We start from the raw sequence: 26,047 nt of genomic DNA on the forward strand, positions 1-26,047 counted from the left end.
TCCATCCGCCAGACTCCTCATAACTTGTACATTTAAGTTGACAAGAAAATCATGAATACTTTGACTGTCCACGAGCAGATTGGTTTCTTTTTTTCCCAGTTACAAGTTCCACCCCCCAACCACTATTTACTGCTCTATTTTTGGGGATCAGATCTGCAATTAGGTGGGAAGCATGAGCAATGGGGAGGGTGTGGCGGAGCACCTTTGGGGGTGTTCACCACTCGAGGGCTTTCACAGGCTCTGAGGGGAGCCTGCTTTGGTGGAGCAGCAGGGGAAACCTCCCCCAGGAACTATATTGAGGGGGGAGGTGTGAGGGGAAAACCAGAGGGGTGGGAGCACTGTGGGTGCTGCCACTTTAAGAGCAGAGCCAAGCAGCCAGCAGGTGCGTGATTGCAGCAGCCATTTTAGATCTCTGGCTGCCTATATAAATGGGGCAGTTCGCTGCTGGCAGGTGAGGCAGAAACATCACCAGGCTGCAAGCCTGCATACAATGTCCTGGAGGGAAGGGCAGGAGCTGTAGGGGATGGTTTGGAGGCTCCTAGTCCTGGGCATGACCTAACACTGCACCCTGCCAGGAGTGGGTGGTCTGGTGGGGCTCGGTGGAGTGGGAGCCCCCAGGAAATACCAGGCCAGTTACCATTCTGGTGAAAGGCGGGTTGGGGCGCCTTAACCCCAGCCCTCACCTTTGGGTGGGTCATTTATCATTGGAGGTAGTTGGGGGCCAGGCATGGCTGGAGCCACCTGAGCCCAGGGAGGGTGCAAGGCCCAGAAGGGGCCAGGCATGGCTATGGCCACCTGAGCCCCACTGGGGAGGGAAGCCCTGTAGCCCCAGTGAGGGGGCGGAGATGAGGAGCCCCAGTGAGGGGAAAACCAGAGGGCTGGGAGCCCAGTATGTATGAGCATATAGAGTTGCCCCAGAAGGGGCCAGGGGAAGCTTAGATCCAGTCAGGTAATTGGCTGGCCGCTAGTCTGGTGAGGGTTGCGGGAGAGGCCCAAAAGACAGTATGTCTGCCACCTAAGGTGTGAACTAGCTAAAGCTTATGGCCTAAGGGGCCTGCTCCAAGAGGGAAAAAGGCAGTACAAGTTGTTGAGGCATAAAAGAGACCCTGAGAGGGGGTGGAGTGTGAGAGGCCCTAGTGAGAGGAGGGCGGTATGAATGTGTGTATGTTTGAAGCCTGACAACAAGGGCTAAGCTTGGTCCAGCTGTAAGCTGGGAGCATTGTCATCTGGATGCCATCTGCAAGGCTTGGGCTGCGGTGTAGGGGAGGAACGGAGCTGCAGATAGCACCCCCTGGCATCGGGGCAAGAAATGGTCAGCCTGCCGCCTTAATTAACATGATTAATTACAACAAGGCATGGCAGGCGAGACAGGTGGGCGGTATGCCCAGAGACAGGTGGGGAAACCAGCACTATGGCTGATCAGGGAGTTCCCACTTTTCCACAGAGGGGAAGGGCACAAGAATACAGGGACCTAGAAACGGAGGAAGACAGGATGTGTGGGGGAGATGCAGGCAAAGCTGATCGAGGACTTAAAAGGCATAGAGATAAACGTAGCCATGCGGGCGGCATAACAGAGAAAGCTGTGGCAAGATGGTCTTCCTCCTCCCTCTTCCTCTCCCAGTGTAAAAAAAAGGAAAAAAAAACCTGTGGCAGGGTCTGTGTGTTAATGTGTGTATTGATGGCAATGAGGAGGGAAGGTGTGTAGAGGTGCACTGGAGTGACCACAGTGATTACTAGCATTTTCAGAGTTTGAGCAGTTTCTCAGGGAAGAAAAACCTCTTTGCAAACAGAAAAGCAAAGCCCCCTGCGTTTCTTCACGTACTCACTGGGACAGACTTTTCCGGCATTAGGAGCATGAGACGCCTGCTGTCTCCAGCTAGACAAAAGGAAACAGTCTCCTAGGAACAGTGAGTCAAGGTGTTAGCGCTGCAGTAGGGAGAGATCAAGAGTTGGGCATTCCTGTCCAGCATGTCTGAAGTTTGCTTGCGGTGAGGCATTTCTATTCAGAAATAATATACTTTTATTTTAATTATTTTGCCATTGAACAGTGCTTACCAAAGCAAGACCCTTGTCTGAAGTGACAGAATCACGTGGGTGGAAATTATAATTCACATCTACTGACTTTGCTGATGCACAGGTGGGTTTTAAGAAAAGAAGCCCAGCTTTTTAACCCTCTGAATGCTGCAGAAACAACTTGGCGATTGGAGAGCAGCCGGGATTGTTCTGTTACATAGGGTCTAGTGACAGTTTCTTTGTAGGTGATTGGGCAACACCAAAAAAATAAATTAAAATCAGCTTGATGCTCTGATCTCAAGGCGAGTTTGCCAGGCTAGAAATTCAAAATAGCCTATTTGTTATCTGTCAGCTGAAGAGATGTGAGCTTGGTTGGTCTCTTATTTATGGAGCAGTGTAATGCCATTTTCATCAGCTCTGGTCTGAGTTGGAGGTCATTTTTTTCAGGAAAATACAACTCAGTTGCCATCAACTCACAAGAAAACACAAGGAAATCCAAGATGGGGATATCTGAACAACTTGGTTTTATTTTTGAGTAGAAACAGACTCATTGTAGGGAAGTTGTCTGCAGCACAGCTGTGGGATTCTGGGGGGAAGCCCCTTCCCCACGCTGAGCCTCTGGAAAGAGGAACAATAGCCGGTATGAGCCTCACAGACAGTTTATGGGAAGAAACTTCTTGTTTACAAGTGTAGTGACATAATGTGAGAACAGGATCTCAGCACATGCTGTCAGGGAAGCTGCTGCTTGTTTGCAAACTGGGCTTTTTCAAATCCTTACCTTCTGGCGAGACTGCAGCCAACTTTCCTTGAAAGGTCTTCTCCATAAAGTGTAGCATCTTCTCCTTCTTCCACCTTTTCTTTGTGGTGCCAGAACAAAATAGGATTTTTCTTTTTATTACTCTTCAGGATTCATTTCTCCAGGGCAGGCTTGTCCCGGTGCTCTGAAACAGCTCTGGGCTTCGAGGTGAGGGCATTGGTGACCACTGAGTACAAATAGGACTCGTGGGACCAGCACTTGAAGCCACATCGGCTGCAGGGATGGATGGTTGCTGGCCCCTTGTTCAATGTCCAGGTGGAACCATGCGGGGCTGTAGCAGCCATTCACCTCCCGCACGTCACGTGCCTTAAAGGTATGGATGGAAGATAGGGGAAGTCATCAGAGCCATGTGGGGCACAAGGGTCCTGTCTTTTATACACCCCACAAAGACCATTTGCTACAGCCATGGTTTAAGGCAGAGGTTGGCAAGGTTTATGAGCCACGGATTGGAGCCACTCAGCTGGGGTTTGAGGCAGGATCACTGCTCTGACCTGATGGCCTTGCTCTGTTCCCCTCCTGGCACAGATGTGACCCAGCCCTGGTGTGGCCATAGGCACAGCCTCCCATCACTGGCCATATTCCTCATACCGCTCAAATCTCTGTGCAGGACCATGGGATGCTGCCAAAATTCACAGGCCAGATCCAGTGCCCAGATCTGGCCTGCCAACCAACCTCTGACATACAGGATTGTATATATATGTAAGACAAGATCTTTTATGTGTTATCATATATTCTCGCATACAAGACACATCTTTTCCCCCAAATTGGGGTGCATGTGTTAAGTAAGGATCCTGCCTGCCCGGAGCAAAGATTCGGGATGTGAAGGAGGTAATCCAGGCCAGGATCAAGCCCACTGATTACTACCCCATGGTCCTAGTCCATGTGAGTACTAATGATGCAGCCAGGAGAACCCCCTATCACCTGATGGCGAACTACAGTGCTCAGGGTGGCGTGCTGAGGGAGTTCGGTGCACAGGTGGTATTCTCTTCCATCCCACCAGTGAACGGACGCGGAAGACGGCATGAGAACTGCATCCAAGAGACCAACTGGTGGCTTTGGCAGTGGTGTCTCGAGGCAGGCTTCGGCTTCCTGGACAACGACCCGCATATTACGACGAGGGACATGCTCAGCTAGGATGGGCTTCACCTGTCCCCCAAAGGTAAGCGTGTGTTTTCTTCTAGGCTGGTGGATCTCCTCCAGCGGGCTTTAAACTAGGCTCATTGGGGGGAGGGGAAGATGAGGGCGAGGGAAGCTGTGGACCACCAAACCATGTGGCACCCACAAGAACAGCCCAGCCTGAAGAAAGAGAGCATTGGGAACCTGCAAGCCATGGGGAGGTCAGCACTACGGCACAGGTAAGAAACGAGAAGGTAAGAAATAAGGGGCCCCTTGGGACTCGGAGCAGGGGGGCAGCAAAGGCACCTGTCGCAGGGCTCAAGTGCCTATATACTAATGCTAGGAATATGGGGAACAAGCAGGATGAACTAGCGCTCCGGCTTGCACAAAACACCTATGACTTAGGGCTACCGGAAACTTGGTGGGATTCGTCCCACGACTGGGCGGTACATATTGAGGGCTATAGATTGTACAGAAAGGACAGGGTAGGGAAAAAAGGGGGAGGGGTTGCGCTCTATGTCAATGAGCAATATACATCAACACTCATCAAGACAGAATCCAAGGATGAGGAAGTAGAAGGATTGTGGGTTAGGTTACATGGGGGGCAAGGAGAAAGGGATTTGGTGGTAGGGGTCTGCTACAGACCCCCACACCAAGGGGAAGAAATAGATGCGGGGCTCCTGAGGCAGCTCTTGGAGACCATAAAAGCTAAAGAGGCGGTAGTCATGTGGGACCTAAACTACCCGGACATCTGCTGGGAGACACAGATGGCAAAGTCCCACCGCTCACGCAGGTTTCTAACCTGTGTACAGGACCTCCACCTGACACAGGAGGTACACGGTCCCACTAGGGGGAATGCCATACTGGATCTGGTATTGGCGACAGGAGATGACATGGTAGCGGACCTACAGATCGGTAGCCATCTGGGGGACAGTGATCACCTAATAATAGAATTCACCATAAGACGTCGAGTGGGTAAGGTAACGAGTAGGGTGAAAGTGCTAGACTTTTAGGAAAGTTGATTTCAATGAACTCAGGCGATTAGTCAAGGACGCACTGCAGAGTAGGAGTTTCGAAGAGATGGGAGCCCAAGAAGGGTGGCTGTGCCTTAAAGAAACGATCCTTCGGGCACAAAGCGAGACGATCCCCATGCGAGGTAAAAGAGGGAAAGGGGCCAGGAGGCTTCCCTGGCTGACTGCAGAAATCCAGGGCAGCCTAAGGGCCAAAAGGGGAGCACATAAAAAGTGGAAACAGGGAGAGATCACCAAAGACGAATATACCTCCTGTGCTCGTGCTTGTAGGGAGGCAGTTAGACGGGCCAAAGCTACCATGGAGCTGAGGATGGCATCCCAAGTAAAGGACAACAAGAAATTGTTTTTTAGATATATAGGGAGTAAAAGGAAGGCCCAGGGAGGAATAGGACCACTGCTAAATGGGCAGAAGCAATTGGTGACAGACAGGGGGGACAAGGCTGAACTCCTCAACGAGTTCTTTGCCTCAGTGTTCCTAAGCGAGGGGCACGACAAGTCTCTCACTGGGATTGTAGAGAGGCAGCAGCAAGGCCCCAGACTGCCATGCGTAGACCCTGAGTTGGTGCAGAGTCACTTGGAGGAACTGGATGCCTTTAAGTCGGCAGGCCCGGATGAGCTCCATCCAAGGGTGCTGAAGGCACTGGCCGACATCATTGCAGAGCCACTGGTGGGAATATTTGAACACTCATGGTGCACGGGCCAAGTCCCGGAGGACTGGAAAAGGGCCAATGTGGTCCCCATTTTCAAGAAGGGGAGGAAGGAGGACCCGGGCAACTATAGGCCAGTCAGTCTCACCTCTATCCTTGGCAAAGTCTTTGAAAAAATGATCAAGGCTCACATTTGTGAGAGCCTGGCAGGACAAATGATGCTGAGGGGAAACCAGCACGGGTTTGTGGCGGGCAGATCGTGCCTGACCAATCTAGTCTCTTTTTATGACCAGGTTACGAAACGCCTGGACACAGGAGGAGGGGTGGATGTCGTATACTTAGACTTCAGGAAGGCCTTCGATACGGTATCCCACCCCATACTGGTGAACAAGTTAAGAGGCTGTGACTTGGATGACTACACAGTCCGGTGGGTGGTGAATTGGCTGGAGGGTCGCACCCAGAGAGTCGTGGTGGATGGGTCGGCTTCGACCTGGAAGGGTGTGGGCAGTGGGGTCCTGCAGGACTCGGTCCTTGGACCGATACTCTTTAATGTCTTCATCAGCGACTTGGACGAGGGAGTGAAGTGTACTCTGTCCAAGTTTGCAGATGACACAAAGCTATGGGGAGAAGTGGACACACTGGAGGGCAGGGAACAGCTGCAAGCAGACCTGGACAGGTTGGACAAGTGGGCAGAAAACAACAGGATGCAGTTCAACAAGGAGAAATGCAAAGTGCTGCACCTAGGGAGGAAAAATGTCCAGCACACCTACAGCCTAGGGAATGACCTGCTGGGTGGCACAGAGGTGGAAAGGGATCTTGGAGTCCTAGTGGACTCCAAGATGAACATGAGTCGGCAGCGTGACAAAACCATCAGAAAAGCCAATGGTACTTTATCGTGCATCAGCAGATGCATGACGAATAGGTCCAAGGAGGTGATACTCCCCCTCTATCGGGTGCTGGTCAGACCGCAGTTGGAGTACTGCGTGCAATTCTGGGCACCGCACTTCAAAAGGGATGCGGATAACCTGGAGAGGGTCCAGAGAAGGGCCACTCATATGGTTAAGGGCCTGTAGATCAAGCCCTACGAGGAGAGACTAGAGAAACTGGACCTTTTCAGCCTCCGCAAGAGAAGGTTGAGAGGTGACCTTGTGGCTGCCTATAAGTTCATCACGGGGGCACAGAAGGGAATTGGTGAGTATTTATTCACCAAGGCGCCCCTGGGGGTTACAAGAAACAATGGCCACAAGCTAGCAGAGAGCAGATTCAGATTGGACATTAGGAAGAACTTCTTCACAGTTCGAGTGGCCAAGGTCTGGAACGGGCTCCCAAGGGAGGTGGTGCTCTCCCCTACCCTGGGGGTCTTCAAGAGGAGGTTAGATAGGCATCTAGCTGGGGTCATCTAGACCCAGCACTCTTTCCTGCCTATGCAGGGGGTTGGACTCGATGATCTATTGAGGTCCCTTCTGACCCTAACATCTATGAATCTATGAATCTATGATTTTCTGCCTGGGATAATGGTCATCATGGTCCACTAGTTAAGGTAACCTTTCTGTGGGCAATGTTGCTGACTGCTAGCTGCTTCTGGTCTTTCTTCTCCTATTTCAGAGCCCTGATGAGATGACTCTTTAGCTCTTGTCAAAGACACAAATAGCTCCACGCCTAGAGACCCTGCAGCAGCAGCAGCTAGCATTTCCAGCTTTAGTTAAACAGGAAAGGGAGGGTGAGTGCATTGAAGATTGGGCTCTCTCCCTGCCCTATGCAGTCATAACCCTGGAAACATTTTTTTCTTTATTCTGTGTTTCAAAAATAAAGCGTGTTACATTCTGGGGTATGCTGTATGTTGGAAGGTATGGTAATCCACGCTCCAGTGAGTCCTGCCCATGTCCTCATGCATTGCAGGTAGCAGTCACACTGGCTAAAGGTTCTTCTGACCATTATCTGAATCCAGACAGGCAGAGAGGTTGACATTTCCCTCGTGCACATTGTTCACATTGTTAATGGGGAGGTGACCCTGGAGAAGCCAACGAAAGTGAAGCCATTCTATGCTGTGCTGGAGAACCCCAGTTTTCCTGCCTGGGCCTCATTTTCAGTCAGGATGGCTCAGTGGTCTAAGGTGCCAAACTCAAAACTGTGTCTTCCCTTCTTCTCTGTGTTCTGGTCTCTGTATTGCATCTCAAGTAGGGCCAAGGAGGTGATCCTCCCCCTCTACGCAACACTGGTCAGGCCACAGCTGGAGTACTGTGTCCAGTTCTGGGCACCCCACTTCAAGAGGGATGTGGACAACATTGAGAGGGTCCAGAGGAGGGCCACCCACATGATCCAGAGACAACAGGGCAGACCCTACAATGAGAGGCTACGGGACCTGAACCTGTTCAGCCTCCACAAGAGAAGGCTGAGGGGGGACCTTGTGACCGTCTATAAACTCACTAGGGGGGACCAGGAGGGTTTGGGGGAGACCTTGTTTCCCCTAGTGCCCCCCGGGATAACAAGGTATAACGGCCACAAGTTGTTGGAGAGTAGGTTTAGATTAGACATCCGTAAGAACTACTTCACAGTCAGGGTGGATGGGATCTGTCAACCAACTTCCAAGGGAAGTGGTGCTGGCTCCTACCCCGGGGGTCTTTAAGAAGCGGCTCAATGTCTACCTGGCTGGGGTCACTTGAGCCCAGTTTCCCTCCTGCCCAGGCAGGGGGTCGGACTTGAAGATCTACAAGGTCCCTTCCTACCCGACTTCTGTGATTCTATGATTCTATGATTCAGATGTTTATTTAGGCATATTCCAGTCCATTCCAAAGTGCAGCTGTATCACGCTGCCAAGTATGCGCCCACAACCCTCCACATCTACCTGATCATCTATGATGATTCACTAGAAAAGGTAAAGGAGAATTCAAAGCACCACATGCCTGGGGGAAGCCAGAGACCAGGTCTGTCAGTGACTGTGGCACAGATAGGGATGGAGATTTCAGAGTGAGAAAGGTGGAAAGACCTCACCCCCCAGCACAGGAAAGGGCAAAATGGTGACAGACGTATTCAGAGGGGACCCTACATGGCTGGGGTTGAGAAAAGGGCTACCATGTTGATCCATGCACTACACACGTTTCCTCCAAAGAATTGGCCTTCCAAAATTGGGCTCTGTGTCTTATTCAGGGCACGGCTTCCTTAAAGTCATTTCTTTTATTGGACCAACTGCATCACTGGAATAAAGTTCGACCAGCTTTCAAATGCACAACATTCTCCAGCAGGTCTGTCTTCATCAGAAAATGTTTCTGTGTGGAAAGCAGCAGCAGCCTTTCTACATAGGCAGTGCTGAGGGACACAAGATGTCATGATGTCATGGCTCAGTAGCATTACTTCATTCCTGCTAATGGCTGTTCATTCAACAGGCATTCATGACCATCTCTCCTTTTTTTTTTAGGATTGCATGTTCCAGAAATCAAGCTTTCCTCTTTGGAAATCTTGCTTTCTGTTCTCCTGGTCTCTCTCCTCATATTTCACAGCCCTGGAGATCGGTTTTTAGTTCTCTTCAAAATCTGCTCAGGGGATCCAGTCTTCAGCAGCAGCCAGAGTTTCAGATTTTAGCTGAGCACCCAAGATCTGCTAACAGTTCAGCTGTGAAAAAATTAAAATGGTAACTTTTCCCTGAGCAGGAAAGAGGGAATGAATGAGCTGCAAATGAGTCTCTGTCCATGAAGTATGCACCCATAACTCTGGAGATAAATGTTTTTTTTTCTGTCGGGGGGGGGGGGAGGGGTGGTAAGCTAGAAAATATGGTTCCTAGCCTTGGCTTCCCAGCCATCAGGCTTGAGGGCGCAAGCAGCAAAAGTCCCCCGCTTGGTAGTGATCAGCCTCCTCTCAAATGCAGGGCACTGCAAAAGGGAAGCCCAGTATCAAAGGCATCCTGCAGCCTTGGCCCTACCACTGAGTCACGTAACCAGAAGGTGGGCCGGGCTTGGGGCGCACAAGCCCTGCCTCTGGGCATGGGGCCACCGAAAGATATATACTTTTTCTCCTAAAGAAAGATAATACTTTGTACTAAATCTTTCATTTCTGGAGGAAAACCCAGTTTTCCATTTGTTATAAAGTGATAGTGGAAAATGTTCCACTAGCTTAAAACTCAAAACAACCCAGGTGAAAACAAAGGAAAGAAGGTAGACCCTTGTGGGGCCGGAGAAGAGACAGTGGAGAGAAATGAGGATGAATGGGTACCGTGTCTAACACAGTGAGTCTCAACCAGGATGACATAGCATGCTGGGGTGCCTTGAAATCCTCTCAAGGGTACACAAGGTGTCACACAATGTGAGCACGGTTGGGTCTGCAGACATGATTCACAAGGGTAACCCAGAGATTTCAAAGAGGACTCCATAGTATTAAAAGTATCCTGCCCGTCTGGGGTCTTTCTGAGTTCTTTGCAACAGCAGAATTGCTTCGGTATTTTTCAGCAGTGAAAAAAAGAATGAAAACTAAGAGCTGACATTTTTGGCGAGGAACTGGAATCTGAAAAGGTTGAGATCCACTGATCTAACAGAAGTGGTGGAACCTGGAAACCTCTTCACAGGCCACAGAAGAATATGAGGTGAAGCACGACACAATTCTCCTACACAAGCCCCCTCAGATGGACGAACCCCTGTACATTGACAGGAATTACGCCATGGCCAGCCAGCTCTCTAAATGCAGAGATACTACCTGAGGTGAGCAGCACAATATTGCTATGGAGGTTGCTAAGCCTCCACTTGCTTTGGGCAGGGCGAGGAAGGGCAGGTGGACTCCAGGGAGGGGGCTGAGATCCTTGTGCCATTTGGGATTGCAAGATCATAGGAAAGTTAGGCTGGAAGAGACTTCACAGGGTCATATCCATTCCAGCCCCCTGTTCAAGGCAGGATTATCCCTGCTAAACCACCCCAGCCAAGCATCTGTCCAGTCTGCTCTTGGAAATTTCCAAGGATGGAGACTCCACAGCTGCTCTAAGCAGCCTGTTCCACTGTTGGACCACCCTCACAGGCAGAAAGGCCCTCCTTGTTGCCAACCTCAATTCCCTCTGCTGCAGCTTGAGACTGTTGCTCCTAGTCCTGTCCCTGTGGTCACAAAGAGAAGCCCATCTCCACATTCTCTCTCATCACCCTTCAGGGACCGAAACACTGTGATCAAATCAAAAATTCCCTCCAGAAAGCTTCTTCTGCATCACCCAAAGTGTTTCCTGGAATGCCACGCTTCCTGGACAGCCTTACGTTTCCAGGAGGTCTTACTCTGTGTCCTACAGTTGGCCTTACTTATCTTTTTTTACCACGTACTGCCTTCCTAAAACCGGGCATGTATTTTTCTTGGAGTCATATATATAGAGAGAGAGAGAGAGAGAGAGAGAGAGAGAGAGAGAGAGGAATAAATATTTTTGCTTTTTTTTTTCTTGGAGGCATGCAGTAGGCAAGAGATTGCAGTCACTGCTTTTAGGACCTTGTTGAGCTTCCAGACCACCCAGGCTGCTTCTGCTCTCTCACAGTCTGCTCTTGTCTTTGCCTCAGAAACTCAAGTTCTCTTATCCAAGCCAAAGAGGCGGCAGCCCTTCACTGAAATCTATACCAGGGACATGGAGATGGGCATCAAGCTGCATATCACAGATGTTTCTTCTGCCAAAATTCTCTGGAAGGCCATGGTGAGAGTAGGTAGGCACTGTGGGATGCTCTTCTTTTACCAGCAACCAGGCGAGGCTGGGCTTTTAACATCACAATGAGCAATGAGGAGAGGAGTGAACCAGAGGTCTCTATGCTGTTCCCAGGTCCCAGGGATGATACTCATGTAAGCACCATCTATTATCTAAATCAGGGGTGGCCAACCCATGACACACACATCACCAGTGCCACAGGCCGCTTCTACGTGTGGCACGAGGCAGATGGATGAAGGAGTCGGCAGCCCTGTAGCAGATGGGCCGGGGAGCAGAAAGGAGAGCAGCTGATGAGGCAGAGAGAAGAGGCAGGGATCAGAAAACAGTGCAATAGATGGGGCAGGGAGCACAGGACAGGAAGCAGAAAGCAAAGCAGATGATGGAGCAGAGGTACAGGGCGGGAAGCAAAGAGCTGAGCAGGGGTCATAGGGCAGGGAGCAGAAAGCAGACAGCAGTGAGCTGGGCAGTGGCCCTGCCCTTCTGGGGTGTGTCACCTTTGCCCCTACTTTTGACTGCTCCCCTCAGGCAGTGCCTGGGACACGTGGCCTTCTCGTCTACCCCGCGTTACGGTAGGGGACGTGGCCCAATCAGGGCTTGCACACCTTCAGCAAGAGGCTCTTTAGTCTGCATCAGAATGACGGCACAGACGGGGGAAGAAAGCCTTGATGTGCATCAAATGGCCCCTGCCCGTGCTCTGACTCTCCCCCCATCTCTGCTCGTTTCCAGAGGACATTCAGCAAACCCGATTGTCACCCAAGAACAAGCAGGTCAGTAGGGGCTAACAGGGCATCGCCACCTCGTAGTTCAGGGATGCCACAAGCATGGTCAGCCTCTGGGCCTGGAACTTGGGAGAAGAGGGAGAGGACACAGGGCACAGCTGCAGATAGGGCAGGGAGCAGAAAGCAGAGCAACAGATAGGGCAGGGAGCGCAGTACAGGTTGTCAAGAGGGGCTGGCTATTCCCAGAAGACCTAAAGAAGCCCTGTCCCCAGAGGAATGTAAGAAGCAGAGACATTTTGGTAACAAACCTGCTGCATTTCACATGTGCCCCCGCCTCCCCATTCCTCTGCAGACCCACATGTCATTGACAAACACTGGGAGCGGCTGATCCACGCTCCACGGTGGTGAATGCCCTCCTGGACAAACCGCACGGGCTCCCTTTGTATGAGGAGCAGTACCAGGGAATCAGGGCTGGAGCCACCTGCCAGGAGCAAATGCGCAGGCTGTATGACCTGGTGCCCAGCTGGGACAGGGGGTGAAGGGCTGGCTCTACCAGGCCTTGAAGGTGCAACACAAGCACCTCGTAGCAGAGCTGGAGAAGTTTTGAGTTTGCCTGCATTTGCAGCTGCATTATGTGCTGAGAGCTGCAGGCTCTGGGAGGGTGCCAGCAGCCCCCTGGATGCTGTGCATAGCTGCCGGGCTGAAGGGACCTGGTTTTTGCATTTTTATGCGTATATATTTTTTATCCTGGACATTTTCAAGCAAAAAAAAGTGGTGGAAGTTTTCACTTGTTGGCGTAATAAAGTGTGGGGGGAAGAGGAGTTTCACCTTGGAGAAACTCCCTGGTATCTGATTTTGTGGGGTGGGAGGGTGCAACTTAGGTTAATGCAGTGTGGGCCTTCACAGTGCCTTTTCTAAGCCCACAGATTCTCCTAGGCAGCCTGTGCTGAGAGGAGCTCCTCTACTTCTGAGATTGGAGCTAGGCTGGCTGTCCTGGCTCAGGAGCTGGACTTATGTCCCCCTGGGCACCTCCCCTTCCAGTCACAGGGATCCCACCCATGCATGGGGACTTCTCCTTAGCCTAATGACCAGCTTGCCTCCCTGACCTGCAGTCACAATCTTTCTGGAGCTCTGCCCGGTGTTCCCTCTCACACAGCCATTATTGCTGGCCTGGTGGCTCCTGTCTTCCCGTTCCCTCCATTGCTTTGCTTTGCTCTACCTCTCACTGATTGCAGACCTATTTGCTATTGTAACCCGGGCAGTACTCCAAGAGGTACCCCCTCTCCAGTTGAAGGGATCAAAGCAGGTGCACAAGCGCTGTGGGAGGTGTAGGGACTCTCCTCCCCCTATAGAGCAGAGCCAGACCACCACTGGGGATTTAACCATATACCTTTTAATGAGGGAACAATACTGGGAACATAACCAGTATAAACCAGGGGGTACAGGGGACACTACAATGCCCCAAGGGGCAGGATTCAACAAAGGTTAGACACTTACAATCATTGGCAAAAGACAGGGTTAACAAAATATAAAACACAAACAGCAGCGCAAACAATACTGGTTGGGGAAACATAAAAAGGCACAAAATACAAAATGTCAAAGGACAAAGAAATATAGGGCCTAGGTACCCGGAGGGGGAGAAAGGGGGAAAACACAATGGCCCCTTTCCCTGCAAGAGAAATTTTTCCTTGTTAGCTCAGTCACCCCAAGTCACCAAAGCTGGGACTTGAACGTGGATGTCCCAGGTGGTAGGCAGAAATATTGCCATGCAGCCACCAGTGCTGGCACTGCTCTAAGCTGCTAGGGGTCTTGACCTTCCAGGAGTCCTGGCCTCAGGTCAAGCTGCCTGGCCTCTGATTAGAGGAGCTGGAAGCTGAGCTGGGAACCTCTCAGATCGCTGCTCAGATCCTCGCTGAAGCGGAAAGCCTCTCCTGCTGGCCACAGCCTCTCATAGGGCATCCTGGAGCCCAGCAGGAAGCCTCTCCTGCCGGCCACACGCTGTGCTGCTGAGGGTCCCACTGCTGCCTGCAGGTCCTGCTCCTTCGGGCTCTTCTGGGGCAACTGCTTCCGCCCCGCTGACTCAGCTCTTGCCAGCTCTTTGAAGCTCCTTCCTCATGGTCCCTGGCTGGTCTCTTTTCTGAGTCAGCCATGCTGCCCCTTTTATCCCCCTCCAGGTGACCCAAGGGGCCAATCAGGGGACTTGAGGGGTGAGTCTCTGGGGCCTGATTGGTGAAGAAAGGGAATCCCAAGTCCTCCAATCATCTTTTGCCCTTTCAAAACCCCTGGGCTAGGTCACTACCAGCTAGCCCGTCACACTGTCTTAAAATCACGGTGCTGGAAGCCCCTGCCCTCAAGGATCCTTGGATTCTTGAAAGCACTGGCAGGTGAAGCAAGGGGGATGGTTTAAGACTCAGAACCAAGTGCGATTGGGAGTCCGTTGTGTCAGAGGCTGCACAGACCTACAGCAAGGGCCTGTCCCTGTCCCAGCAGAGATGGGTTTAATCCATACATCCTACATGGACATGCCCCCAGCCCCCTCACCATTTTTGCTGCCCTCCGCTGGACTTTTTCAATGTGTCCCCAACCTTTCTGTAGTGCGGGGCCCAAAAGTGGACACAGGACTCCAGATGTGGCCTCACCAGTGCTGACTAGTGCTGCGGAGTCCCCCAGGGCTCGGTCCTTGGGCCTGCACTGTTCAATTTCTTTATCAGCGATTTGGACCACAGGGTGAAAAGCAACCTGTTCAAATTTGCTGCTGATACCAAAATTTGGGGTGAGGTGGGCACGCTAGTAGGGAGGGAAAGACTGCAGCAAGACATGGATAGGTTGCAGGGCTGGGCTAAAACAGGATGCGTTTCAGTATGGACAAGTGCAGGGTGCTGCACTTGGGAAGCAGTAACCAGCAGCACACTTAAAAGATGGGAAACTCCCTTCTTGAGAGCACAGAGGCAGAAAGGGATCTTGGAGTCATCAGTGATCCCAAGATGAATGTGGGCCGACAATGCGAGGTCACGGTCGGCAGGGCTAACCAGACCCTATCGTGTATCCACAGGTGCATCTCAAGTAGGGCCAAGGAGGTGATCCTCCCCCTCTACACGACACTGGTCAGGCCGCAGCTGGAGTACTGTGTCCAGTTCTGGGCGCCGCACTTCAGGAGGGATGTGGACAACATTGAGAGGGTCCAGAGGAGGGCCACCCGCATGATCCGGGGACAGCAGGGCAGACCCTACAATGAGAGGCTATGGGACCTGAACCTGTTCAGCCTTCACAAGAGAAGGCTGAGGTGGGACCTTGTGGCTGTCTATAAGCTCACTAGGGGGGGACCAGAAGGGTTTGGGGGAGACCTTGTTTCCCCTAGTGCCCCCTGGGATAACAAGGAATAACGGCCACAAGTTGTTGGAGAGTAGGTTTAGATTAGACATCCGTAAGAACTACTTCATAGTCAGGGCGGCTAGGATCTGGAACCAACTTCCAAGGGAGGTGGTGCTGGCTCCTACCCTGGGGGTCTTTAAGAAGTGGCTCGATGCCTACCTGGCTGGGGTCATTTGAGTTCGGTTTTCCTCCTGCCCAGGCAGGGGGTCGGACCTGAAGATCTACAAGGTCCCTTCCGACCCGACTTCTAGGATTCTATGACTAGAGGGGAAGAATCACTTCCCTCAGTCTGCTGGCAACACTCCTACTAATGCAACCCAGGATGCTATTAGCCTTCTTGGCAGCAAGGGCACACTGCTGGCTCATATCTATCTTCTTGTCCCCTGTTACCCCCGGAGCCTTTTCTGCAGAGTTGCTGCCCAGCCAGTCACCCCCAGCCTGCACTGGTGCACGGGATTTTTCCCTTCTCAGTGCAGGGCTTTGCACTTGTCCTTGTTGAACCTCATGAGATTCCTTTTGGCCCAATCTTCCAATTTGTCATGGTCACTCTGAATCCTAGCCCTACCCTCCAGCATATCTGTTACTCCTTCCAGCTTGGTGTCATCTGCAAATTTGCTGAGGATGCACTCTGCCATCTTCCAGGTTGTTGATGAAGACATTGAACAAAACCGGCCGCAAGACCAACCCCTGGGGCACTCCACTTGATACTGGCTGTCAACTAGACATCGAGCCATTGATTACTACCCTCTGAGCCCAGTGCTGGAGCCAGTTTTCTATCCACCTTCCAGACTATTAATCCAGCCCGGACTTGCTTAGTTTGTCTGTGGGAATACAGTGGGAGTCTGTACCAAAAGCCTTGCTAAAGTTAAGGTACACCACATCCACTGGTCTCCTGCATCCACAGAGCCAGTCATCTCATTATAGAAGGCAGTCAGGTTGGTCAGGCATGACTTGCCCTTTATGAATCCATGTTGACTGTTCCTAATCACCCTTTTCTTCTCCAAGTACTTAGAAATGGATTCCTTGAGGATCTGCTCCATGATTTTTCCAGGGACTGAGGTGAGGCTGACCTGCCTATAGTTCCCTGGATCCTCCTTTTCCCCTTTCTTAAATATGGACACTATGTTTCCCCTTTCCAATCATCTGGGACCCCTCCTGATTGCCATGATGCCAATTGCCTCTCCTGATGGCCACTGGCTCTGCAATCACATCAGCCAACTCCCACAGCACCCTTGGGTGCATCCCATATGGCCCCATGGACTTGTACACATTCAGCTTTTCTAGGTAGTCCCTAACCTGTTCTTTCACCAGATTGCCCCTACCTGCCTGCTGGCATTCCAGGGAGGGATTGGATTCCCTCACCTTTAGTTGTTTTGGGCTGTGGGATCCATGGTCTTCTAGCCGCGAGGGACTTCTGTGCTGGCACAGTCCCCTTGCATAAGAGAGGGATGCAGGTCTAGCCCTGGTACACCCGGGGGTATGCCGTGTCCTCCGATGACAGTAGTGGTGGTCAGGCAGGGTGCTGAGGAAGGGGTCAGCTACTAGAGTGGCTTCCTTCCTTTTCTATAGAGGTAGGCTGAAACCAAATACTTAACTATGTACAATTTATTACAAGAATAAATACAGACACTTAATATAAAACACAGAATATTTACAAGGCTTAAACTATATATAATATTCCACAATTCACATATAATACCAAATATGAACCAAATAACTTACAACCTATACAACACAATTAGCACATAGGAATATTAACCTATATAACCCAAGTAAATTAACAATAATATTTATTTAAACCTTTACAAATAACAATACCAATTTACACATTGAGACATTAAAACACATACACCATATAAATCCTCTTAAAGAATACCCCTAGCTATATAGCCCTTAACACAACAACCACAAAATAGGGAGTGCGCTAAGCCCCTCCCCTTTACAGCCCTGGGACATGGACACACCCCTTCCACAATGGTGGGTGGAGGCAGCAGACCCTCCCCACCCGTATCAGCCTCCCCTGCAAGGCCCGATTCCCCAGCAACTCATGCTTCTTCTCTGGAGAAGTCAAGGCTCATTCCCTGGTGGCCGATCCCGCAAGAGCCTCTCCTGAGTGACGCCTTCGGCTGTCCTTGACAGCCTGGCACCCCACACTGGGCACCCAGGGGTCTTTCTCTCTTACGGGAGCCAAGCCCTTGCAGGCTCCGACCCCCCGGTCTCACACTGCAGGTATTGCCCTTTCCCAGGCCCTGCTCTGGGCACCGGGGCTCTTTTAGTTAAAGGCAGAGCCGCACTGCAGGGCTCCGGTCACTCGACCTAGGGCTGGGGCTAACGTGAGCAGCCACGAGCTGCTTCCAAGGCGGTTCTCCGTGTACCAACCTGTGCACCAGGTGAAGCCTGAGCAGTCGCAAGCTGCTCCCAGGGCCTGGCTCTCTGTGTGCCAGTCTGCACGCTGTGTGGAGCCCGAGCAGCCTCGAGCTGCTCCCAGAGCCAGCTCTCTGTGTGCCCATCTGCACACCGACTGCCCAGCCACTTTCTGGGTTCGCAGGCTCGAGCCGCCTCGAGCAGCTCCTAGAGCCTGATCCCTGTGTGCCAATTTGCATACCACTGAAGCTCAAGCAGGGTCCCAAGGATGGCCCTCTCTGGATCTCCTCTCCCCCTCGCCATCCCTCCCCTCTCTCTGCAGCCTGCTGAGCACACTCCCCTTTTATACTCTTCAGGGGCTTCAGCCCTGGTGTTCTCCAACCCCGGCTGGCGCAGCTCCCATTCAGGTCCAGCTGCTCCTTGCCCCCTCCCTTTGGAAAAGGGTGGGACATTGCTTCCCTTGTGCTGCCTCCGGATTGGGGGGCGGGCTCCACCAATGAAACGGCAGACCCTCAATCCTGGGATTCAACCCAAGCTCCAAAAAGGTAAGCCTGCTACACAGGGAATGCCCGGCTCTGGCACTGACAGACTGTCAGGGGTACAGACATGCAGGAAAGGGTTCATTAGTTCAGCACCTGGGATGGAAGTTGCTGCCAGGAACTTCTTGTAAACCCTTTGTAAGCAAAAGGTTACCACTGCCTGCTTTCACTTTCCCTTTGGATATTATTCATTGCGTTGCAGAGAGCAAGCAACAAAGAGAGAGAGAGAGAGAGAGAGAGAGTAATAAAACAATAACTTCCATGTTTCTCTGCTGAGAGAAACTTTGGTGTGATTCAGGCTCTGAGAGGCACAGGAGCTCTGAGAGGTGCAAGTTGCTGCTCTTTGGAGGTGGCCAGCTGTTTTGGAGGAGCTGCCACATACCATTAGGTCCTGCCAAGCTGAGCGCTCATAGAGGAGAACCTCCTCTGACCAGGGACCGGAAAGATCGAAAGAGCATTGATAAAAGAGCTCTGGTAAGGAGGAAGGCCATGGGAGGAGGGGGGGATGAAACCAGAAGGGAAGGAGCAGGGAGATGCTGTCTAGGAAGGTAGGATGCTTTTGCCCTCATCACAGAGAAAGGAAATTCGATGATTTTGGGATTTTTTCCTCTGCTGTGGAGGAGCGAGGCAGCCCAGCGGAGCAATTTGAGCAGGTGGCTGGGAGTCAGGGCTCATTTCCTGACTCAGTGTTTTATTTATGCCCATGTGCTAAAAGAGACAGGTGTCCATCACTAGGGCTGGAGGATTACAGTGTTTCTGAGCTGTTTTCAGGCTCTCACTGCTAGAGAAAGACTAAGTCACAACAACAGTGATCACAGTCTCCATCCATGTGGAAAAAATAGGAAGCAGGCTTGTCTCTCTGTACTGTATTTGCCCAAGAACCCAATCCATTCTGAAGTTTCTTAGTGCTTTTGTTCTGTAAATAAGAGCAGAGATGAAGCAGGAGGACTTATTTGATGGCCAAGTTTGGTAAAGAAGTAACCCAGCATCTCTGAAAGCCTGAAGTGGGCAGTGGGTTTCTAAGGTTCAGGGCAAAGGGCAGGATGGAAACATGAAAGACCCAGAGCAGCTGTGCCTCCTTGTTGTTGCCCAGGTGCATCTGGCTGAGAAATAATGGCCTCAAAGATGCCGATGGAGCAGCCTCTGTGCCTGGTGGGGAACGGCACCAATGGAGAGCTAGAAGTGAAGCCAAAGGCCCTGGAGATCCTGTATGGCATCACCCAGCCCGTGGTGGTGGTGTCCATTGTGGGGCTGTACCGCACTGGCAAGTCCTATCTCATGAACCAGCTGGCCGGCAAGAAAAGAGGTGAGGTGTTAGTTGCCTTCTTCTCTGGAGCCCTTTCTCTTCCTCTTCTTTCTGGGAACAGCAGCGAAACCTCCTGTGTTCCTAGTGCATCTGTGATTCTAACCCATCTCTCCTCTCGTCCCAGGCTTTCCTTTGGGCTCCACTGTCCAGTCACAGACCAAGGGCATCTGGATGTGGTGTCTTCCCCACCCCCAGCTCTCAGACTACACCCTGGTGCTGCTGGACACAGAGGGGCTGGGTGACGTGGAGAAGGTGCGTCATAGTGTCACGGAGGGGTACCCGGTGTGATGGTGGCATTGCTTTCCTTGTGGTTTTTTCTTCCAGGGCAACACAAAGAATGACAACCAGATCTTTGCGCTGACTGTGCTCCTCAGCAGCACTCTGGTGTATAACAGCAAAGGCACCATTGATGAGTATGCCATGGAGCAGCTGCAGTATCCTTTCAGTGGGGCAGGTGTTGGGGGTGCTACGTTTCCACAGTGGGGCCCAGGGCCTGGCAGTTCAATTGTAGCCCTCTTTGATAGTGGGTTTGTCACCACCTGCTTACATTCCTCAGCCCCTGTGACCAGCTTTGTGACCACACTGACTGAGCACATCAAGGTCAAGGCCCAGGAAGGGGAGGAGGATGAGGAAGGCTGCCAGTTTGTTCGCTTCTTCCCCTGCTTCATCTGGGCAGTGAGAGATTTCACCCTGGAGCTGAAGATCAACGAGCACCTGGTGACAGAGGACGACTACTTGGAGAATGCACTGAAATTGAAGAAGGGTAAGACCCGGACTTGCTCCTCTCCTTGCTGCTGTGGAGCACTGTGGTAATGTTTACTATGGGTAGGAGAAGCAGGCAAGCCCTTGAGTGGGGCTGTGTCCTGAGACAGGGCTCTGTAAAAATGGCACATGGGGTTTCCACATTCCTGGTGCTTACAGCTCAAATCCACAAGCTCAAGAAAGGCAGGTTTCAGGGTTTTGCTACCTGTTGACCTTTGGATGTCAGAGCAGGTAGAGAGCTCCTGCAGGAGGAATTCTCATCTCAGATACAACCGGGCAAACTTGGGGTCTTCAGATTGTGCCTCCAAAGGCTGCTGTCTGACTGGGATGGCTGCAAGTGGCATGTTTGACATGCACCCGTTTCTGAGATGCTGGGATCTTTCACCAGCCTCACCCTGACACCCAACGTGCCAAGTCCTCTGTGTATGCAAGGCCTCACTGTTTTTTTTCGGTCCTCAGCTTATACAAGAGCAAGCAAACAAAGGGGGGGAGGGGAAGCAGCTGCGTTAATACGGTTTCCTCATGCCTGTCACAACTTTCAGGTCCTTGCCTCATGAGCTGCAAGGTTTAGCCACTGACAGCATTTTGCTTCCATTTCTCAGCTTTGGTTTAAGAAAGCAAATTTGTTTCCAGCTCTGATTAACCAAAAGTTCTTTAAAATGCAAGAATGCAGAGTTTTTCCCTGGTTGTATGGGTTTGGTACCTGGCTAGGAAGGTGCCAGTTGCAGGCCTCCACCCATTCACTGTACTGCCATCCCACCACCGCAGGGCTTGCAGCCCTGCATACCACAGCTGTCTGGCATGCTTGTAAAGGGCTGGGGTCCAAAAATGCTGCCCTTCTTCAGCTTGGCAAGGCACAATCCTGTTGGCCTAGTAGGTGAGAGGCAGAATTTGGCCCCTGTGCCAGGGACTGTCATTCTTAGCCCAGGGGAAACCCAAGGTCCTGACTGCCTCAGGGTGTTTCTGACAGGGTGGGGCTGCGGAGTGGTTAGGACATCAAGCAGCCGCTCCGGAGGCAGGAGGGAGCCTTGCTCTGGACTCTTGTTAAAGGCAGCTGTAAATGGGTATCAGGTTGTTCAGGCCAGGGAGCCAAAGGTGATTGGGCAGGATGGTAGCTACTTCACTCCCTTGTGTACAGTTGACTGCAGGAGCCAGCTGCCTTATGCTAGGCAGCTGGGCTGTTTGGCTCAGGCAGACCTGGGTCTGTGCGCGGACTCAGTGGTTTATTTTGGTGCAAATAAAGCTTCTCCTGTTCCTTGGCATGCCGTGCAGCTGTTACAAAGGGCGCTTTGGCATACAACCTGCCACGTGAGTGCATAAAGAGCTTCTTCCCCACCCGCAAGTGCTTCGTCTTTGTCCAGCCAGCCCCTGTGAAAGATATCAGCCAACTCGAGTTGCTCCCCGAGAGCTCCCTGGACCCACAGTTCCTGGAAAAGACCCGCCACTTCTGTCAGCACGTCCTCCAGAGTTCACCGGTCAAGACCGTGAAAGGAGGGCATCCAGTCAGCGGGCAAAGTAGGTTGGCCATTGGATGGATTGATTGCAAATATCCCTGTATGGTGCTAAAGAAATTACCCTGGAAGGTGGTGAGATCTGTAAGCAAGGATCTGCCTAAAGATCCCACATTGGTGGTTTCCTAGGCTGAAGGTTTGGTAGTGTAACACACTGAAAGAGGAGGAAAGATGATATGTTGGTTAGCCTAGGGATGGGACACAGTGTTCAGCTGAGCCCACTGAGAAATGCACGGGAAGGGCTTTCACTTCGGTGACGCTGGCTCTCCTCTCCTCTCTTCCAGTGTTGGGCTCATTAGTTCAATGCTACGTGGAGACCCTCCGCAGCGGGAAGGTACCCTGCATGGACAACGCTGTGGTTGCTCTGGCGGCCATAGAGAACGAGGCAGCTGTTCAGGAGGGGTTGGCTCACTACATATCCCAGATGAAGCAGCTGAAATTCCCAGTGGACCAGGAGGAGCTCTCCGAGAAGCACGGGGAAAGCATGGCAGGGGCTCTTGGTGTTTTCATGGATCGTTCCTTCAAGGATGAAGGACAGAAGTATCTGCAGAAGCTCAAGGTAACTGTACAGGCCTCCCTGTTCTGTCTCTGCTTTCCGGCAGGTTTCCACCCTCCCTGGCACAGACCTTTTGAGTTGGTACTATTATGTCTCCATGTAAAGTGCAGTTCCTGGGGCAGCATTTTTTGCTTTCATAATATTAGTCCTATTCAAAGCAGTCCATAAAAGATTCTGCTTATTATGTTGCCATAAGAGCATCTCCTGGTGTCTGAATCAGCTTCTAGGTAACCATCATCACCTGAGCATGGCACCTGTACCACATTCACAGCAAAGCCATGGTCTTCTGATAGGTCTCTCTGTTTTCTTGATTAGGATGGCATAAAGGAAAATTATGGAAAGCTGCTGGGAAAGAATGAAGTTGCCTCCAAGGATGCCTGTTTTGCCCTCCTGGAAGAGCTCTCAGCCCCCATGCAGAAGCGACTCGGTGACAACGTATACAATCAGCCTGGTGGGTATGAAGCCTACATCAGAGACCGGAACCAGGTGGTGGAGGATTTCCGCAAGAAACCCAAAAATGGGGTCAAGGTAAGTTTGTCCACCTGCCTCCAACTCTCCTCTTGGCTACAAGCCCTGTGAGGTTCTTGTTATCAGCATATTCATACGTTCTTAAAAAATGCAGTGCTGTGCTATGCAATCTCTCATCCCTAGGTAGAGGATGTTTTGGAGCAGTTCTTGGCTAGTAAGAAGGCAGAGGCAGAAGCTGTACTGAAGTTTGACACACTGATAACTGATATGGAAAAGCACTTGGCCGGTACATTGTGGTAAAAGGGTTTGAGGCTCCTTCTGGTCTAATATATTTTCTAATTTCTCCTCTTACCTTCTATATATTAGGAGTGAAATCATGCAGAAGCTCACAAGAACTGTGTACACTCTCATATTTACAGGCTGCAATGTACTCTAAATATGAGTAGTTTGTGTTTGTGGTACTTGTAGAATCCCGCAGGGGGGTTGAGGGCAGAGCTGGGACTAGCTGGCTGCTTTGGGAGTTGTCTACAGTGTGGATCAGTGTGTCTCCGCCCCCCAGACATGAGGTCCCTGAGTGCATCCCACCCTTCCACCTTCACAAGCACCCCCCAAAACCTGGAAATATGCCTGTAAAGCTGGTCCAGGCTCCTGTGTGGCAGCCACTCTCAGGCATGCTAACGACCTAATGTCCTCAAGCAGTCCCACTAACCTGTTTCTGATTTTAGAACAAGCCAAAGTTGAAGGGAGCTCAGTTGGGGCTGGGAAGTGCTGGTAGGCAGCTGCATCCACATGGGGAAATCAGGGCTGATTATAGTTTAAACATTTTTTAAACTCTTCTTCCTAACACAAAGATGGGAAGCAAAAAGCTGAGTTGCTGGAGCAGCAGCGGAGGGCAGAGGAGGAGAGGAGGTTGCGAGCGGAGCAGCTGGTGAAAGACCAGGAGCGCAGCTTCCAGGAGTACCAGAGACAGCTGGAAGCCAAGCTGGCAGAAGAGGCTGCCACCATGAAAAAGGAAGCCCAGAAGGCCCTGGAGTGCAAGCTGAAGGAGCAGGGGGAGCTGCTACAGCAAGGGTTTAGGGAGAAGTCCATGCTGATGGAGCAGGAGATTTCCACCCTGAAGAGGGAAATCAACTCAGTCAGGGAGCAAGATTTTGTCAGTCTGGCAAAAAACATGCTAAAGGTGTTTAGCATCGTCTATGATATATGCACCTTTCATAACTCCCCCTCCCAATCCAGGAGCCAGGCCAGAGAGAAAACTAGGAAGCCCAAATGACACTGAGCATGAGCCCTGACTTGCACTTGGTTCCTCATCTTCCTTTGCACATTTTGCTTGGTTATTGGAGGAAAATGCTTCACGTGGCAATAAAATGGCACTAGCTGGACCCCATTTGCCTGGAGTCATTATTCCTAGAGTGGGGGGGGTCAAGGGATGTAGCAACATTGCCATGGGCTAATGCCTGCAGGACAGAAAGGGTCAAGTGATGAAGACAGACTAGCACCGAGACCACTAGAGATGAGGTTGCTCCAGCCCTCCCCCAAGGCAGAAGCAGTGTAGCCATGTTTGCCTGAACAAGACGCTCTGTAAAAAAGAAGCGGGTGCCCTCCTATATGGGGGCTGCCCCTGCTCAGAGCTGGCACAGGTGGCACAAGTCAGATGGTATAGCCATGCCCATCAACCACCTGCTTGGTGGCAGCCTGACACCTGCTTAAGTGTTTGTAACACCTGTAACATCTCTGTAGCTGTTCTGGTTTGACTGGGAGGTGCAGAAGTGCCCACTGGTGTTTCCAGGCTATGCCTGTCACCTGCTGCAGAGGCAAGATGTTTCATGGGTGATGGGTGATGGAAGACCAAAATTCCTGCTATCTTGGTGTGTGATAAGAGGGCCATAAAGGCACCTCTCTTGCCAAAAGAGCCACCATCAGATCTCACTTTCATGCCTCATTAAATGAATCCATCAGCAAAGGCAAGGCAGTTTTGTAGATGTGGGTGCCTCGGCTGGACAGTTGTGCTTGAGGTTTGTCTGCAGAAAGTACGGTCAGGGTCCCTCCTGCCTCCTCCAGTCAAATGTCTCCCTGCGGAAGGAGGAATTCAGGGTCAGTGGGCAGGGGTCAAGACATGGCTTCACTGTTTTATAAGTACCAAAATGGGTAATAGGTAAATAACCTTACAAGTGTTCCCTGTTTAGGAAAGGGCCCTGTGCTGGCTCACAGGGTTGGTGGTACAGATGGCTCCATCATGATTTCTCAGGGACCCTGGCCTGACTTTGTTCAGATAGCCACCGCCTGTGGGCCCTGCCATCCTGCCTCTCTCCCACCTTTGTCTGGGTGTGTCTGCCATGTCACCCCACAGACCTGTGGTTCCTGCTTGTGTTCTGCTTCTCTGCCTCTGTGACAGCTAGCAGCGGCCCGTAAACAGTCACATATGTTACTGTGAATTAGGAACTAGACAAGCAAGAGGAAAGACAATGAGCCACTTTCCTGTTTTGCTTTCCAGACTCAGCAGTGCTATGAAAGCTATGATGGGTCCCTGTGAATTTCTTTCTCACAGTGACTGGGGGTCCAGCATGGATAAGCAAGTAGCATGGCAGATACTTGCTGGACCCTTGGCTTGGGGACTCACAGGCTGAGAGAGGAGAGGTGTGCTAGAGAGGCTGGACAGGCCTTTGCACCACAATGGGCTGTGATGTGCCTGTTGGCCTCACAAAGGGACCTGTCACCAGGATATCTACTGCCCACCTGGAAGGAGGGACATTTCAGATTTCCAGTCCAAGAAGCTTCTCTCACCCCTGGGGGTTGGGTAGTTCCCTGCCTCACCCCACCATGTCGTGCAGTCCGCCTCACAAGCTTGCACTCTCTGCACGTGAGCAAGCCCAGCAGCACGTAGGTGTGCGTGACACGCACTTGGAGTCATGCTGCCCTCTGACGCCAGCAGGTGCCTCTAAATCCATGGATCAATCACCAAGCACCAGGCTCTGGGATCAATAGCTGCTCTCCCTGGGCTGTGCCAGCCAGAGCTGTTTGCTCAGGGATTGCTCAGTGGCTGGACAGATCCACAGTGACAGTGAGGCTGGAGCTCGCTGCCTTTCTGCAGGTGGGAAGGCAGGTGGAAGGACAGAGCCAAGTTCTGTTTTGCCTCAGGGTCAGGGAGGAGGGAGAGACGCCCCCTCAGC

At 51.6% G+C, this 26,047-nt stretch overlaps 1 protein-coding gene across 2 annotated transcripts; it reads left to right on the forward strand.

Moving 5' to 3' along the window:
• Nucleotides 1-18,174: 18,174 nt before the first annotated feature.
• On the forward strand, nucleotides 18,175-24,259 carry LOC102573746 (guanylate-binding protein 1). Of its 2 annotated transcripts, none has more exons than XM_006270267.4 (10): nucleotides 18,175-18,280; nucleotides 19,368-19,580; nucleotides 19,705-19,832; nucleotides 19,905-20,014; nucleotides 20,150-20,343; nucleotides 21,615-21,857; nucleotides 22,138-22,412; nucleotides 22,725-22,937; nucleotides 23,061-23,163; nucleotides 23,729-24,259. In XM_006270267.4, the coding sequence occupies exons 2-10, from the start codon at nucleotides 19,388-19,390 to the stop codon at nucleotides 24,148-24,150; spliced, it is 1,881 nt and encodes a 626-aa protein (XP_006270329.1). In that variant the 5' UTR covers nucleotides 18,175-18,280; nucleotides 19,368-19,387; the 3' UTR covers nucleotides 24,151-24,259. The 2 variants fall into 2 exon arrangements, with proteins under 2 accessions (XP_006270329.1, XP_019335682.1); XM_019480137.2 differs by lacking the exon at nucleotides 18,175-18,280 and adding an exon at nucleotides 18,318-18,748.
• Nucleotides 24,260-26,047: the final 1,788 nt, after the last annotated feature.

Source organism: Alligator mississippiensis, chromosome 15 (genome assembly GCF_030867095.1).
Source record: "Alligator mississippiensis isolate rAllMis1 chromosome 15, rAllMis1, whole genome shotgun sequence".
In the NCBI taxonomy this organism is placed as follows: Eukaryota; Metazoa; Chordata; order Crocodylia; family Alligatoridae; genus Alligator; species Alligator mississippiensis.